Source organism: Protopterus annectens, chromosome 12.part0 (genome assembly GCF_019279795.1).
Source record: "Protopterus annectens isolate FY-2018-M chromosome 12.part0, PAN1.0, whole genome shotgun sequence".
NCBI classification, from domain to species: Eukaryota; Metazoa; Chordata; order Ceratodontiformes; family Protopteridae; genus Protopterus; species Protopterus annectens.
This window is the reverse complement of record NC_056746.1, coordinates 211,153,569-211,170,501: the sequence shown is the minus strand read 5'-3', so window position 1 is coordinate 211,170,501 and position 16,933 is coordinate 211,153,569. Positions and strand designations below refer to the sequence as shown.

Genomic DNA, 16,933 nt, shown 5'->3' with positions numbered 1-16,933 from the left:
ATACCACAGAACAAACCTGAGATGGGAGCTAGGCGGAAAAAGAATTTTGCACCTGTTTTGGTTTTTCCACAACTCCCAGTGAGTATGAAGCAACTGTGGATGAGTAGAACTCCATGCTCTCAAATCAGGGTCTATATTAGAAAGACAAAATGTTAAAACAGTGAACGCACTTAGATCAACCCATAATGATCAAAGCTGCTAAACCTCGAATGGCCACAACAGCGAATTTTTTTCCCAAGGGAAAAAATATCGCTGGGCCATTGACGAGGCTTTGCTGTTTCCTCCACTGTAGTGCGATCTCAGAGTTGGTATATTTAAGTAGGGGGGTGTGGGGATATAATCAATCAGACTGAAATTGTAGAGATGAACTGGATAGCCAACCTACAGGGCAATTTCCTGGTAATTGCAAAGTGACTTCTTACATAAGCGATTACTGGGAAATTGCCTTTTCCCAATGTACAGTGATCTCGGACTTGGTATAGTAAACAAAGCAGCCTCTTACCTAGCCATTCCAAACAGTGTAGTGTGTCTGCGTCACACGCTACACTCACTAGGATGGCCGATCAAAGCATTTTGGAACTCCAAATTTCAACATTTGGAGTCTCCGATTACATGAACATTCGATCAAAGTTTGTTGAGTATGTTGTACTCAACATTTTGATCGTTCATGTAACATAGACCCATTGAATCAATATTATTCCAGTCTCTATCTGGTAAATTTAAGTCCCCAGCTAATATTATTCTTCCCTCCAGTGTTTCTTGAAAAAAATGTTTGAATTCCTGCAGGTCATCAGCACTTAACTTTGGTGGTCTATATACACCAACAATTGTTATATGTTCCATGGTTGTCTTTATTGTCAGAGTTACACTATCTATAGTATTGGCGTTATCATTGACTATGTAATAATTGCAGGGCCTGTAACTATCTTTAATCCCTATCATAAATCCTCCACCTGATTTTTTGTTAGAATATCTGCTACAGTAAAAAGATTTATACCCTAACAGAACTGGTTATCAGTTATTGTTCTTTAAGCACATTTTGCAAACAATAACAACATCAGTCTTGTGGGAATGTAGTAAATTGTCCAATAAAAAATGTTATTATTAATGCTCCTGTCATTAACAAAATCAGAGATGCATCAAATGTTGCTATCTGTGAACTGTAAAATTTTTAACCTGATAAAAATCCTGCCTAGTGTTTGTCAAATATTGCAAAATAACTGCTGTAAAAATTCTCTTCCTTGATATTGACAAATGCCATGTAATCAACATCTGTCTTTCTCATCTTTTTTCTTATAATAATATTCTTCAATCCTTCCATATTTAGTTTTAATTTCTTCATTTTCACCTGTATCGTGCCTCTTTTTTCTACCTTCTCTTTTGGAAGAATTGTGCCTTTTTCTGTACACTGAAGGTTTTCTAATAGAAAAATGTTATCATTCCTTGTAATCTGTGTGTTACATGACAAAGCAGTGTCCTTTTTAGTATGTATTCTCTTTACTTTACAGACATTTAGTAGCCTGCTGAAAAAGGGCTTTAGCTCATTCGGACACCCCCGGTCAACAAATATAAAGCAAATAAAATAAAATAAATAAAATGTATCTCTTTCTTTTTCTTCCTTGTTATTTGTTGTGAACTTCTTCCTTTCTTCTTTTTTTGTTTCCTTTTAAACACTCTGAATCCTTAGATTGCTGTGTACTTTGCTGCAGAATTCTAAAGTTGTCAGGGACATTGTCTTGTTTTATAGAAGTTGAATTATCTTTACAGACAATAGACACATCATTTCCTAAATGTTTTCTATTTACTCTTTGCCTAACATTATTTATCTCACCAGTCCAGTCATTAATATATATAACAACAGTTCTCCAAGCCATGCCAATTGCACAGGTGTGATCATCATCAGTAGATCTAGATTTACTTTTACTAATAATAAAGAAATCATTCAACTTTTGACATGAGGAACACAGATCACCAGTGTTATCAAGTGTTATCTTTAAATATGCATAGCATTTATTACACAGTACAAGATATTTGTACTTTAGAAAATCATTAATGACATAATCATTTTAGGAATCCGTATTCAGCTTCAATAGGTTCATAGGTTCATAGATTAGTACTAGGCTAACTGCCCTTGCAAGCCATTTTAAGCCTAGCTAATTATCCCTCGTGAGACTCAAACCCTGCACCTTGTGTTTATAAGGCAAACACCTTAACCATTAGGCCACCCTCCCAACCCGCTAGAATAAAAAATTCTAAAAGAAAAAGAATAATCAAAATCAGTAACCACAGAATTCAAAGAGAACTTCAATCAACTTCTGTGAGAAACATCACACAAGCAATATACAACTAAATAGAAAAGTAATTACAGTAAAGTTGTAGCTCTGCCCATACAAGTTCTGAAAGTCAGGCAAAAGCCGTAATTCCTTTACGTCACATGTGAATGTGCGCAATAGCTTCTGCTCAGTATCGCTTGCAGTAGCACTTCTTTTTTTTTTTTTTAATTTTTTTTTTTAAATTCTCTTTATTGTATTTTTGTAAATTTTTGAACACATCAGCAAAGACAAACACAAGGAAAACAGAGCAAACAATCAATACCCATATAACTAAATATATACAAACTACATGAACTATGTACAGTTATACAATGCCCAAATAATATCAGGATGAGAAAATAGCAACATAGCATTCAGTACAACTCCAGATATCATATATTTAACTTAAAATATTTTCAAAGAGAATTCTCCAAAACTCTTTTAGGACAGGTTTGTGCTTCCTGTTGTGATAAAGGAGTTTGTGGGCACTGAGGTGTTTTATAGCTAGCTCCTTAAACCTTTCCCAGGATAGCGTGTGTCTGTTTTTCCAAATGAGAGAGATGTAATATTTAATTAGCATGAATATAGAAATCAATATCCTGTAATTCTGCTCAGATAATCCAGAGGGTGGGATATGTAAAATAGTGAATTCCCAAGAGAGGGTGGACTTTTCGTATCCAATTTTCTCCAATAAAACTCTCAGGGCACACCATAACTTATATGGGCATTTACAACTCCAGAAAACATGCAATATATCCGCTATTTAATTAGGGCAAAATTGACATTGCAGAGGGTAATTGAGGTAAATTTTATTTAGGATGTCAGGGGTAAGGTACGTGTTATTCTAAATCATGAGCTGAGTATATTTAAGTTTTTTTAAAGGAATAAATTTAGAGCTAATCCTTATTAGTAGCACTTCTTTTTAACAGTAAAGATCAATAAATCACAAACCAAGATAGGATTGTTTAAATAAGCTCTGGATTTTCCTTTCTGCAGTCAGTGAATTTATAGTAACTAGGCCCCTTGGGATGGCTAGAGCGTGCGTGTCTAAAACCTATCCCTTTCCAACAACCAGCAGTGAAAAATAAAGGTAGAACAACAAAATATAAATCAAAGTACATTTTCTTGCCTACAAGCGATCCCTTTTTTCCTACAAACAGTGAAAACAGTGGTAAAAAATAAACCATAAATTCAAATAAAACTTTTCTTAACAGTCAACTCCACAGTAAATCACAAACCAAGATAGGATTGTTTAGAAAAGCTCTGGATTGTCCTCTCTGCAGTCTGTGTGAATTTATAGCTGATTAGGCCCCTTGGAATGGCTAGAGCTTGCCTGTCTAAAAACTATCCCTTTCTAACAACCAACAGTGAAAATTAAAGGTAAAACAACAAAATATAAATCAAAGAAAATATTTTTGTCTACAAGCTATCCCTTCATTCCTACAATCAAAATCAGTGGTAATAAATAAAATATAAATTCAAATAAATCTTCTCTTACTAGTCAACTCCACAGTAAATCACAAACCAAGATAATATTATTTAAATAAGCTCTGAATTCACATTGACCGACTACTAGGACTTACAGCATTAATGGGGCCCCTCAGCTAGCACTGGGCCCTGGACAGGTGCCTAAGGAGACTTGTGCTATATATGGCTCTGGTTGGAAGAGTTTTTTTTCTGCACATCTTTCTTATTTTTATTTATATGTTTGTTTATTCATTCATTCATTCATTCATTTAATGTATTTATTTTTGAATATTTAGGACACCTAATATTGTCAAGAAAATTTTGCCCAGCACCATTTTATCTGTTTGCCACACTATCTCAAGTCGTAGCCATAAGTCATTTATCGTACTGCTGTGGTCACATTAAATAAAAACTGTTCCAGCTGCTGTGCTGTACAAGACTTCTTAGTATGTTTTCCCCTAAAGTCAAGGCGGTCCCTATCTGTGAATTAAACCGCAGTGTCTATGTCTGCCTTGGCATGATGATTATGGGATTGATTTAGCACAAGAATCAATAAATCAACTAAACCCTTCCACATCATTATGTTGATACTTCTCCAATCAACCATTTTTTTTAATATTCAATAGTTCCCTGCATTTTTTCTGCCAGTACACTGGCAGATACCTTGCAGTTCCTGCCACGGCTTCTAACTGCTAATGCTCCCTCCTCATATCTGGACACCACAGAATTGAAGCAGTGCAGTAACAATCCCCACCTCTCCCTGAAGAGACTAGACCTGAACTCTGGCAAGTCAGAACTCCAAATGTACCCAATACTTGTGGTGGTACAGCAGGATGCTAAACCTTTACACCACTGGGTTGGCAGTGATTGTCTCTTTACCTTGTGAACTAACTTTGTCATATGCAGCAGCTTGTTAGAGTTACCACCCAGAAAAGACTAAATGTTGAGGGGGATAAAATAACTGGCAATGAGATGCCTCCCGTAAACATTGTAGTTCTTGTATAGTTATCTTGTAAATGGAAACACTTTCAATGGATGATTACTTATTGGGCTGGCATCCTTTGACTTTAGCCTCACTGTCAATAGTTCCTGATCAGTTCTTATGTACTTAGTATGTGTAAATCAAATTGCTGGTGTCTTGAGCATTCAAGGCATGTTTCAGTATGCCATGTTATTTTTCTTTCTGGTTTTTATTTTCCTCTACATGTTAGATCCTTGTACCCACTGTAATCATCTTGCAATGCTACATTCACAACATTACAGATATCTTGTTAAACAAAAAACACACACAGACTGAATCTTCAAATAATGTCATAATATTTGATTTAGCTGTTTTGTATTAACAGTGACAAAGACATTTCTGTTTACTTTCTCTTCTGTTGTAATGGTGCACTTCCAGAGGCACTTTTACCAAACTTCCAGAATCATTCATTAATCAAGCAGTCACTAGGAGACAGACTGAAGTAATAGTTACTGAGCCTGCATGTTTCACCAGATACCTTCACATCATGTCTTGTATTTAGCCAAGCCCTTGAAGTCATTTTGTGTTATAAAGCCAAGATGAGCTACCATCAGCCTGGGGACATTAACATTGTAAGCATCAATACACCATGTCTCCTCTGTTAAGGGCATTTAACACATCATATTATTGGGGTTTATATAGTTATGTGGGATGACTCACCCTAATACTTCCATGCTAAGTGTCCTCTTTTAGGATATCCATAGTACTTCCTCATGGTATGCCTATGAAGAGCACAGCTTCTGCCTTAGCCTTGGTCAGTGCAAAAAAGCTGCTGACCAGTGGTAGTCTTATTGTTAGTAGTACTAATGTAGTTCTTTGGAGTTAGGTCTTTTTCAGGCTTTAAATACTTTCTCTGCCCTGTTCCTATTTATCAAGCTATTTAGAAACCATTTTTCCAGTTAAATAAGAATCATATAGCATGCAAATACTGTCAGTATTGGAAGCTGTGCCTTTTTTGTGGGCCATGGTGCTTGCTATTCTCTTCAAAGAATCAAACTCAGAGTTGCTCTGCCAACCACCATGTTAATAAAAAATACATTAAAACATTACTGAATAAGCAGCAGGTCTTTGACAGTAATGTATTTAAAAAATCTGAATAGGTATGCTGTGAATACTTGGTAAAATTTGTCATTTCCTTGTAGTTTGTTTTGTATTTTTATGTCAACCATAGTAAATAGGTTTAGGTAGAGCGTGAACCTCTGTTCAGTTTACTTATATATATTTGTCACCTCATTTGCACAAGGAGATTCAAGCAGTGCAAAAGGTGCGTTGAAGTAAGGATTTAAGAGATGCGTTCATGCTAATTATTTACTGCACTTGTGGTAGGATAAATTTCATCCCTTAATGATGTTCTATTTCTGTTCATTTTTTTACCACAGATTCCAATAGAGCTGGACACTACATTCATGCTGATGCCTAAAAACCCTGTCTTCTTGAAACTTGTTGCTCGTTCTGGAACTGAGTGAAGATAAGTGATAGCAGTGCTCTTGGGCTACCATATTGTGGAATAAGGAATGTCTTCATTCTAATCCCTAATTCACAATTCTTTAAACCGTAGTATGATGAATTATGCATCTGTGATGCAGACTATATTTTTTAGTTTTCAGGCCTGACTTGTGCAGCTATGTGAGAAATCTGCCATTGTTCACATCTTAAATACACATTTTTTTTTAAAGAAACATATATTGAACATTTTTATGATGTACCTTATAGGGTGTAGTTGGAGGACACTGTAAATCAATGAGCATCATATTAATTGGGCATCACCTGCTGCTTGATTTCTAGTAGTCACTGCTATTTTCATGTTAGTGGCTTCTTGCAAAAAGTAAAGTTTATTTGTAATTTTAAACAAACTGTATTATGACTTCAAACAAATGTCTAAGGCTGATAGTGGTGTACTGGCTTAATCCCACCTTCAAAAAAATAAGCAGCAAAGAGCAAGTTGAAATACTGTTATGAAAACACATGCATTTAAAGAAATAATGTATAGTCACAATAATCTGTGTTTTGTGCTAAATAATACTTTCTGAAGTTGTTTCTGTATCAGTGATTACCTTTTCTGTTGTTGCTACCACAAAAGTATGCAATAATTATTTTTTGAGTTTTGCTTTTTTTTTACAAGTGTGATTGCCAACAGATAACTGAAGTTAATATAACCAAAACATGGTAGTGATCCAAAGTCTTCTGTGAATTTGTAAAGTTCCTGTAATGTACATTTAGTTACCAGTATTAGAAGTATCTTACATCAGAATCATGACAAGCAGATCTATAGTGCATTAATTGTAAGATGCCATTGTGATGCACAAAGGAGAATTAATAAAGTACATTTTTGGAAACAATAAACAATAAAAAACAATTTTTACAGAAAGGTTTTTGGCAAAAGTCAAAGATTTAGCAAGAGCAACAGATTATAATTGTATCTGCTGAACCTTAGATAATTGTAAAAAGGAGACAAAGTGCCATCTAATGATTGCTAAATTTCTATCCCTTTGGAAATCGTACTCATTTAGTGATTGCAGAATTTCTATCCCTTTGGAAATCTTACTCATTTAGAGACAAAGTCATACAACAAAAAATATGGAGTTGGGAAAATCAGTCCAAAAATATTAGCATGGTTGCAGGTTTAAGGGTAATAGATCTCATATGTGGTTGTCTTGACCAAGTACTTTCCCTTGGTGGAGAAAAGTGTCTAATATAGTTAAACACGTACTCAAGCTGATATTGAGCTCACTTATAAAAATTAGATTCTATGCAGATTTCCAAGCATCCCAAGAATAACCTTTAAATCTGCAGCTTTATCAAGTATTGTAACTAGAATATATTTTACTGCACAGGAATTGATCCATATTAGTATAATTTCCAACGTAAAAATGGCAGCATGCATTTAACTACTATATGCTCTGTGAAGGAATTACTGTAGAATATGAATGATTCTTTTTTTCCAGATGAAGACTGGGCAGATAAAGTTTTTTGTGGGTATACTTATGAATTGTAAACTCTCTAAAGTCTGAAGGTATGAGATGTATAACTTCCACAAGTAGTAAACTCACTCAGTGCTATACTATATTGTTTTACTGATGATATATGTGTATTATTTTGCATGTCTTATGTGTATTAATATTTGCAAGAATCTATGCATTTACAATATTGTAATATGATTTCAGTTTCCACCTATCTATATGCATCTTCTTTCTTATATTTGTGGAACTTTTCTCCTTGTGCCTCCGCTGAAAACAGATAAAATTATCTAGTCGGACTTTCCTGGTAAACAAATGTCAATAGATAAATAAATAAATACAAAAGAAAATTATTTAAAATAATAAAATAATGTAATTCTGCATCACTTTATTGTATTTTCAAATGCCAGGAGATAGATAATTGTGGTTCTGCAGGATATTAAACTTTTGCCATGAAGTAGTCCACTGAAAAGAATGAAGGAGTACATACCTGACACACACAAAACAAGGTAAATGACAACTGATCACAAAGACCATACATATAAGCAAATTTAAACAAAAAGTATTTGTGACACCCCTGGACTGGTCCAGTAATCAAGGAGCTGCAATCCTCACCACTGGCAACAGTGGGGGATGTACAAACTGGGAGGATGACAAGTACACACACAGTAAAGTGCAATTTCCCTTAAGGGCAATTAGAGATCACAGTCAATCTAGGGCTGGTTTCTCCCTCTTTCTCCAGATCCCCAATAAGACTCCTCACTGGCACAGCTATAGGGTTGAGATTTCATCTGAGTGGCCAAGCTAAAATCTCCAGCACCTTCTCTGCCCAACCAGTGCTTTGTGTCCCTGCCCAAGTAGCTGACACACACACACACACACACACACACACACACACACACACACACACACACACACACACACACTTCGATTTGATTGATATACAGACACACACATACATATATTTGGGAAAGGCTGGCACATGTTTATTAGCTATACCCCCTTCTACCCAGACTATAAGGTAGTTCTGATTGCCACCAGCTAACTCTTTGTCAGCTGCTTAAGGCCCTTAACAAAGGGTGTCCAATCCACTATGTAATGTTACTATTATCCAAATGGTAGTCTGACCAAGAGCAAGGCTATTTAGGAGTGGCCTGTACAGAGTCACCATATAGATATGCAAGTACTCTAAGAGCTTGAATATCTCTAAAATAGATCAGCCTCAATGATAGGTTTAAATTTATTTAATAATAAATAATAAAAGAATAAGACAATACTAAATATGTATTCACAGTGACCTCAGAGTTCAAAATCACAGGAAATATTTAAAACAACATTGCAGGACAGTCTGAAATAAATAAAGAAAACATCTAAGCTATACTTCACTATATTCCTGTCTGAATGTAAAAGAGTTACTATGCCCTAAAACATTACTTACAGCAAGGCAAGTGCAGAAGGTGGTGATGAGTGGATGTTTCCAGGTCAAAGACAAAATACAAAATGCAGTCTCTCTCTGAGAGAGTTCTTAAATTAATATCAAATATTACTACTGGGTTAGCTTGGATGACATCACTTTGTGTCACCTGGATTTTAGTTCCCACGCTGCTAAACCTCCTTTGTCAGAAACTAACAGAATTTAACATCTCTGTGTAAAAAATAGATATCTCTCAGATGTTTGAAGACCCCAGAAGTCATAAAACAATAAAACACTTCTGCATCTCAAACCTAGTAATTACTTCTTTCCCAGGACAATACAAAAACTTCTAGCTCTGTACATTGTTTCTGCTGCTGAAGTAAATCTGATAGATCACTTTTATGGCACAATCATAAAACAATTTAATTTTAGCTTACTTCCTTGAAGCTTTGCAAGTTAACCCTCTATGTTCTAGTTTCTACTGTTAAAACATATACATTTTCACAATTACAATAGTTTATATACATTTTTATTCTAAGCCAGCAGGACATGCTGTGGTTACATTTTAGCTCAGTACTTTACACAAACTTCTGTATTAATCATATCAATATTCACAAATGACAGAATTATTTACAAAATTCCAGATAGCTGGGCTGAGAGTATTTCCTTTTGTGACAGTATTTATTGAACAAAGATTTTCATTCATTAAAAGCACTTTATCAGGGTACATGTTTTAACTATTAAATATTCCTCTCATTTTGCTTCCATTTGTCTGCCTAAACCATGTAAAGCACTGCTGCACTTTCTGAAGTTTATATTATCTTTATGTCAAGGGAGAAGAGTTTTTTTGTCTTCCAGGAAATGCCACCCATTTTTGTTGACACCAATGACAGCTCCATGCACAAGCCAATAATAAATATCAAGCAACTGTACAGACTTAGTAAATATCCCCACTTCCTTCTCAGTCTTGGTTATTATCTCTAGTCACTACAGTTGTAATACAGAGTTTCATGGCTTCTTACTTAGTAGTGGGGGAAGGTTGTTGTTCTTTTAGTCAAAATGCATATGCAAATATTGACTTTCTTCTGCATTACATCAAACTTATTTGGTCAATGTATGTTGAATAAACTAAACATTGATCATCTTCATGTGTGTTTGAATGTGTGATTATGTGTGTGAATGTATGTGCTTATTTGTTTATGGTATTTGTATACCAGGTGAGTTGCTGGCTGTTAGCATGATATCTCTAACAGAAAGGTAAGGAGTTTTTTCCTTATTCCCCTTTATTGTGCAATCTTGTAGTTATTATATTTGATTAGCAGAGGTATGGGGAGTGCGAGGGGAGGCTTGATCCCCTGCAAAAACACACTGTCTGAATTTTTTTCAATGATTTTTGGTGCTTGTGTATTTTAGATTAAGTGAGTTCACTACACTGGAACACTGACTTACTGAAATTTGATGTCAAGACCCTGGAGGAATATTTGCTATAATGATGATGACATCTGTATCACAGAGCCTAGTGGCTCCCCACCCAAGGGTGGAAGAATGTCCTCTGTATTGATAATAGCGTTTATATAAAATATCCTCTTGGCTTTCCACCCAGGAGTGGAAGAATGCTGTGTGTAATGGGGGTCTCATTTCATTTCCTGAATTTACTTTTCATTGAACCTGAAATAACTGAGACCACTTGTACGAAAAATCACTATTCCGAAACCTTAGCATGCAGTATCTCAGTTAAGCAAAACAGTTACTATGATGCTGGTAATGCAAGATGTACAATTAGACTGTGTTTGTGTACCTTCTTGTCCACCGTGCCAGTTCTGTTGCATGTCAGATATGCAGGTAGGTTTAGAAATATTCATCCTGTGAAAAAGTAATTTTACATTGCTCGTTTCTTTTAAACAGAACTCGCACTACAGTAAGGATCAGGAAATTTATCCTTGCTGTCACTGTAGAGCGATCTCACAGTTGGTATATATAATTTGCAGAGGGTGTGGTGGGTGCAGGGGGGCTTGCCTTCTGCAAAACTCAGACAATATGTATTGTTGTGTGCATAAATTTTTAAATAGCTGTTATGTCGGTGTTTTGCTGTTCAGCACATTGAGGTTTCAGAATAGTGGTTTTTCGTACAAGTGGTCTCAGTTATTTCAGGTTTGATGAAAACTAAATTTGATAAATGAAATAAGACCCATGTAATGATGATATTTGTATTCCAGAACCACATGACCTTCCATGCAGGAGTGGAAGAATGCCGTGTGTAATGCTATTTGTATTACATAATCAAGTGACCTCCCACCCAGGAGTAGGAGGTGTTTTCTCTGGAGTAATGATGACATCTGCATTGCAGAATGTTGTGCCTTGTCATCACACACCACAGCTGTTCTTGATTTCACTGAATGTCACTAATTTTGTCTCATATTTTTGGCAGAAGATGTAGAGTCTGCAGATGAATGAGGGAATATCGTGAGAGAATATGAGAGGCAGAGGTGAACTGGTTTGTCAGGCAAGCAAGAAAGTGGGACTGTAAAACAAGATGCCAATAAACAGGGTGCAGAAAATGTAGGGGAGAGAGGATGACAACAGGAAGACATGGGAAGAATTTATTCCAGGAAAGAGTACTGGCGGGTAGGGGGAGACAATAAAGTGAAAGGAGAAAGTGAAAAGGTAGCCACATAATGGATGACAAGGAAGAAGGAAGCCAGTGTGGAAAAACAGGTGCAGACATCAGTGGCAATTGATTAAGAGAAGCTGGAGCTGTATGTGGGTATGCTGGAGCCAACAGCATTAGGAGATCAGGAGGAAAGTTGAAAGGGAGGGACACTCAGTCACATAGGGAGGCAGAAGCCAGAAGTGACAGAACAGTGAAGAGTCCTTATATGAATATGATAGGACAAATGGGAAGGGGAAGACAAAGAAAAGCAATAGAGTGATAGAGCTAAACAGAGACGATGAAGAGCACTCAGTTTTTGGAAAAGGAAGGAAAAGGCTGCAGTTAAGGGAGAGGTGATAGCACCAAGCAGTTAGTGAAGAAGTTGAGAGGGTTAAGAGTCTTGAAAAAGGAGAAAGGGCAGAGCACTTAGAGCAAAACCATATTCAAGGTGTAAAGATAATACACCACAGAAGAAGGTAGCAAAGGTACTGACCAAGGCTTGTGGGTTGCTTGGAAGTTTTGGTGCATGTAAGTATCAATGATCTCTTAGAGAAAGCTGATGTGGTAGCAAACAAGATAAGATAAGTGGCACAGAAATGCCAAGAGAGGGAAGTAGTGTGAATTATTCACAGAAGTGTTACCTGTATTAGTAATTAGTTCATTAAGGGAAGAAATGATTAGGGAGCATGATTGTTGTAGCAGCAGACAAAAGATGATTCTGGGAATGGCAGAAGGATGGAGGTAGATGTGACATAGAGACAAGCCCTGTGACGTGGACATGTATTTTCTTAACACAGAAGGGACAGAGGTGATTAGTGTTGAGTTAGAAAGGTAAAAAATATAGAGGTGTCACAGAAGTAGAAAAGGGAGGTGGGTGTTCAAGTAGCTGACAGAAGGAGAAACTGGTACAGTACATAGCAGATGGCCAGGCAAGGGTCACTCAGAGTATAAGACATTTTAGGTTCTTTAACAGTGAAATAACGATATGGATGGAAGGCTTTTGCTGCCAACTTTTTGTACACTGAAACCACATCATATGGCATAATACATCCTGGTACCCAGATTGTTTAAATGAGTTAAATTATTAAAAAAAATGTAGGTCATATGTTAAGTACTGCTATTTTTAGAGAAAAATAAACATCATATTTGTTTGAGGTAGACTAAGTTACTAATATAAATTTAAATATATTGACACTGTGTGGTCTCTTTAAATGTTCTAGGTTGGAAGGGTCAGACGGCATAGTAATGGGTGGTCCCTTTATCGATACTACCCCAGAAACAAGGAAGGAGGTTAAAGTTAATGAGGGACAGCAAAACATGGAGATATTTAAAGCTCAATTCATGAATGCAGGCCAGATTCATGTCCTTTCTCTGTCACAGGGGTCATAGAAAGTCTCAACATTAAGTTATTTTTACCAGAAAGAAGAAGAAGAAAGGCAATCCTGTGAATATCCCTGTAGGGGAGGGAGTTAAAAACAAGGGAGGAAAATCTACCTGGATTTATCACTGCCTAAGTAAAAGCTATTTAAGATTTTTCCTGCTGGTAAAATTGTAAAGAGAGATGTGATGTCTCTGCAAATACTGCTCATTTATTTTGCCACATACTGTGTCAGTCTTGTCTATAAGGGGATACTGCATTTCAGTGTTAAAGCGATATGGCTTTTTATCTGTATTGTGAAAATCCTTCAAAGAAGTAATGTGAGAGGTGAATTTATGTTGACTACAGACTAGACTTATAAACTGCATTTCTTTTCTGTACTTCAATATTTGTCAGAGCATGTAAATTTAACACTGGAAGCCTAACCCAGGAAACCTCTTTATTTATTACAAGCCAAACAATGTACTTCATCTGTGTTTTCAGCAGGCAAAAACTGATGTTTTTCTTGTACTGTTACTTTCCCAAAAGCTGCCTGGCTGTTTAAGTTTTAGTCTCCACTGAAACCCATTTGCACAGTATCAGACTACAGAAGAAACTTGTGTTGTGTTAATTACTCTGTGTAGCTGTTTTGTTTTTTTCCAGTTTCTCTGCTAGAGTATTCTGTAGAAAGAAACACTTCATCTAAATATAAAGTTTATTGTACAGTGAAAAGCCTGCATAAATGGTGAACTTATTTGTGTTGAACTGCAGATGCTTGTCACAAACTATGCAACATACACTGATGGAAATGAGGACAAAAACTACATTTTTTTCTGTACTATGGATTTTCCCCCAAAGCTGCCTGATTCCTTGAGAAGCAATCTGTAGGGTTTTAAATTACAGAAGAAACCCATCTTTGTTTAAGAGTTTATTAATTCCTCTGGATGTTGCTGACTCTGTTTGAGGCACTATTTCTATGCACATTAACTGTGAATACTGAGTTCTGTAAGAAACATGCAAAAACTGATTGAAGCACTAGTAATTTCCAATAAAGCTTTAGTAGCGTCTTCTGATGCTTTTCATTAGAAATGCATGGCAACTCACCAGCACTTGGTAAGTCTTCAGGAGAGAAATTTGGCAACTGACCAGAAGATGAAGTCTTCAGAAGAGATGTGCTGCTGTAGATCGATACCTGCTTAATCTCTCCAGTTAACCAGTAGTCCACCCCCAGTGGTAGCGATAAGGCCGAAAACTTGGTTTTCACAGGCAGTGCGATATTATGTAACAAATAGATCTCATAATTATTTACATAATGGCTAACTAGAGACTGAGAAAGAGGGGCAAACCAATCCTGCTGAATAACAGTGAGAAGACTATGCTTACCAATATGATTCAGTAAGCGGTATGTCCTTACCAAGTAAAGTAGCACAATTAAATGTGCTACTGATCCACATCTTTTTCTCAGTCTCTGAAACTTCATTCAGCAAAGCAATTAAATCATTAAGATTACAAGGATTGTCAAATTCTTCTGAGTTTCCCTTTAACTACAAAAAAAAATAGTGACATTCAAACCAGCAGCTTGTTTGGCTGGAGGATAATCTGCTAGCCAGTTATGTTCATACAGTAACAGTATCTCCTTTTATAAGAGCTTGCACTTTAACTACAGCTAAAGCCTTTGGTAACAACAAAGGATCTGTTAAGTCCTTTACAAGCTTTCCATTTTTTTTATCTCAATACCTGCTGTTTATATCTCTCTCTGCATGTACAATTCCCAAATGTAATGGGCTACCCCAAACCTATAATGGCTGTCAGTATAAATGTTCACAAATTTTATCTTTAGCTATTTTACAGGCTTTTGTCAATGCAATCAATTCACCAACTTGTGCAGAAGTAACCCCTTGTAGTCTTTCCTGACAAAGTATTGTATTTTTAGTACATACAGCTATGCCTGCAATAAGATTTCAATTTCTGTCTCTTCCATGTGATTCATTCATGAACAGTTCCATTTTTGTGTTGTTCATCAGAGTATCTTTCAAATCAAATCTAGGAGAAAGCACATGGGTAGTCATAATTATACAATCATGTGATTCACCATCTCTTGTCATGGTCCGGGGGGATGCTGGGTTCAATACCTGGCATTGGTCAATGGTGATTGAAAGGTTTGAAATAAGCAGCAACTCATATTTTGTCAACCTAGTAGCTAAGAGATGTTACATTTTAGAATTTAGCAATAGTGCAGATAATGCACGGGGAGCTGCGACTCTAAGTTTGTACCCTAGAACTAATGCTGCAGATTGTTCTACCATCAATGCAGCTGCTGCTACCACCTGCAGGCAGCCTGATAATCCTCTAGCCACTGGGTCTAAGAATGAATTGTAGCATGCAATAGGTCTAAATACATCACCATGATGCTCTTCGTGTTTCACTATTGCAGTCATCACATCTGGGCTATCTGTCTGCAGGTAGCCCTCAGCCAGCCTGAATACCAGAGTCTTTGGATTTCTGCATTGGATGCTGTCTCTTCTTCCATGAAGTCAGGTTGTCAGGGGTATAAAACATGCAGCTGATGCCATTATATCAGTCTTTCTTGCCGTGCATTGCCCGAAGCAGAAGCAGTTTGCAAGTGTCGGTCGGCCGTCTCCTGAAATTTTCATTTTCGAGTTTCCAGACCCGAAGTCTTCAAAAAAGATAAATACCCCATTGGGGATCCTTTTTCTTGCTCCAATCGATGTAAGTAAAAGTTAACAATTGTCTTGCCTGTGGAAAGCAAATACCTCATAGAGATTTTCTTTCTTACTGCATCCCCTGTTTAGGCCCACACAACGACGTCCTTTGCTGTCATTTTTTGCCTTGTTCAACCCCCTAACTATTCATCACCAGGCTATTTTTGCAGCAAATTGCTTTCGTACTCGATCTCAGTACTCCAAAATGGCTTTGTTAAGATATCCGACTACCGATCTTCCAAAAAAATGTAAGGATAAAGAGAGAGACAGACCGCATAGGTCCAAAACTGACCACAATGCTTCCGTTAAGCTAGTCACCAGTCTGCCGGTACTCAGTGAAGAGCTTTTGCAGCCCCTGATACCCAATACTTCTGATTCGCAGGCCTCTACTGAGACGCATTCGGGTCTGGTATGCCCCAAGATGTTTCTTCAACTATGGAACCTGCGGATGTCTATCTTGGATGGGTCCAGAGCTGCTGTGCAGGCACCAGCTTCTGAGGGTGTATTCAGGCCTACAGACATTCATATTAAACCGACGACATAATTTCCATTTAGAAGTTCCGAATCCCTCAGGCCAAAAACTCACACTACGCCTAGAAAGCCGATGACCAAACCACAGGCTCAGGCCCATATGCCTCAAAAACAAATGCTTGGAATGGCTGAAGACCTTATTACCTTAATTAGGGGAAGCCAGCCTTCCCCCTCTAAGAGACCTAGAACTGAATTTCTTTCTGATTCTTCTGATCAGGAATCTGATATTTCTGCTCCTTCTGATTACCAGGATTTTCCCTTATCTACTTATGAGGATTCTGATGCAGAGGATTCTATTCCCTCTGCTTCCCCTCCAGAAGATTTTTCTTTCAGTGAAACCTTGCATACTCTTAGGGAGTATTTCCGCTGGGAAAGTCAGGATTACTCTGAGTCCAAAAAGAGACTTAGGGAATTCTTACTCCTGCCTCAACACAGGCCTTTAGCTATCCCTCCTGTTCTGGACATTGTAGATGATGCTTTCTTGGAATCTAGCCTTACCCC

General features: G+C 37.0%; 1 protein-coding gene across 1 annotated transcript in view; it reads left to right on the top strand.

Annotated features, from left to right (window-relative positions):
• Positions 1-6,973, top strand: part of LOC122816455 (cytochrome P450 3A24-like) — a 519,725-nt gene extending 512,752 nt beyond the window's left edge. Inside the window, exon 13 of the mRNA XM_044089263.1 lies at positions 6,180-6,973. Within this exon, the coding sequence (XP_043945198.1) occupies positions 6,180-6,266 (87 nt within the window). The 3' untranslated portion in view covers positions 6,267-6,973. The remainder of the gene's footprint in view (positions 1-6,179) is intronic.
• Positions 6,974-16,933: the final 9,960 nt, after the last annotated feature.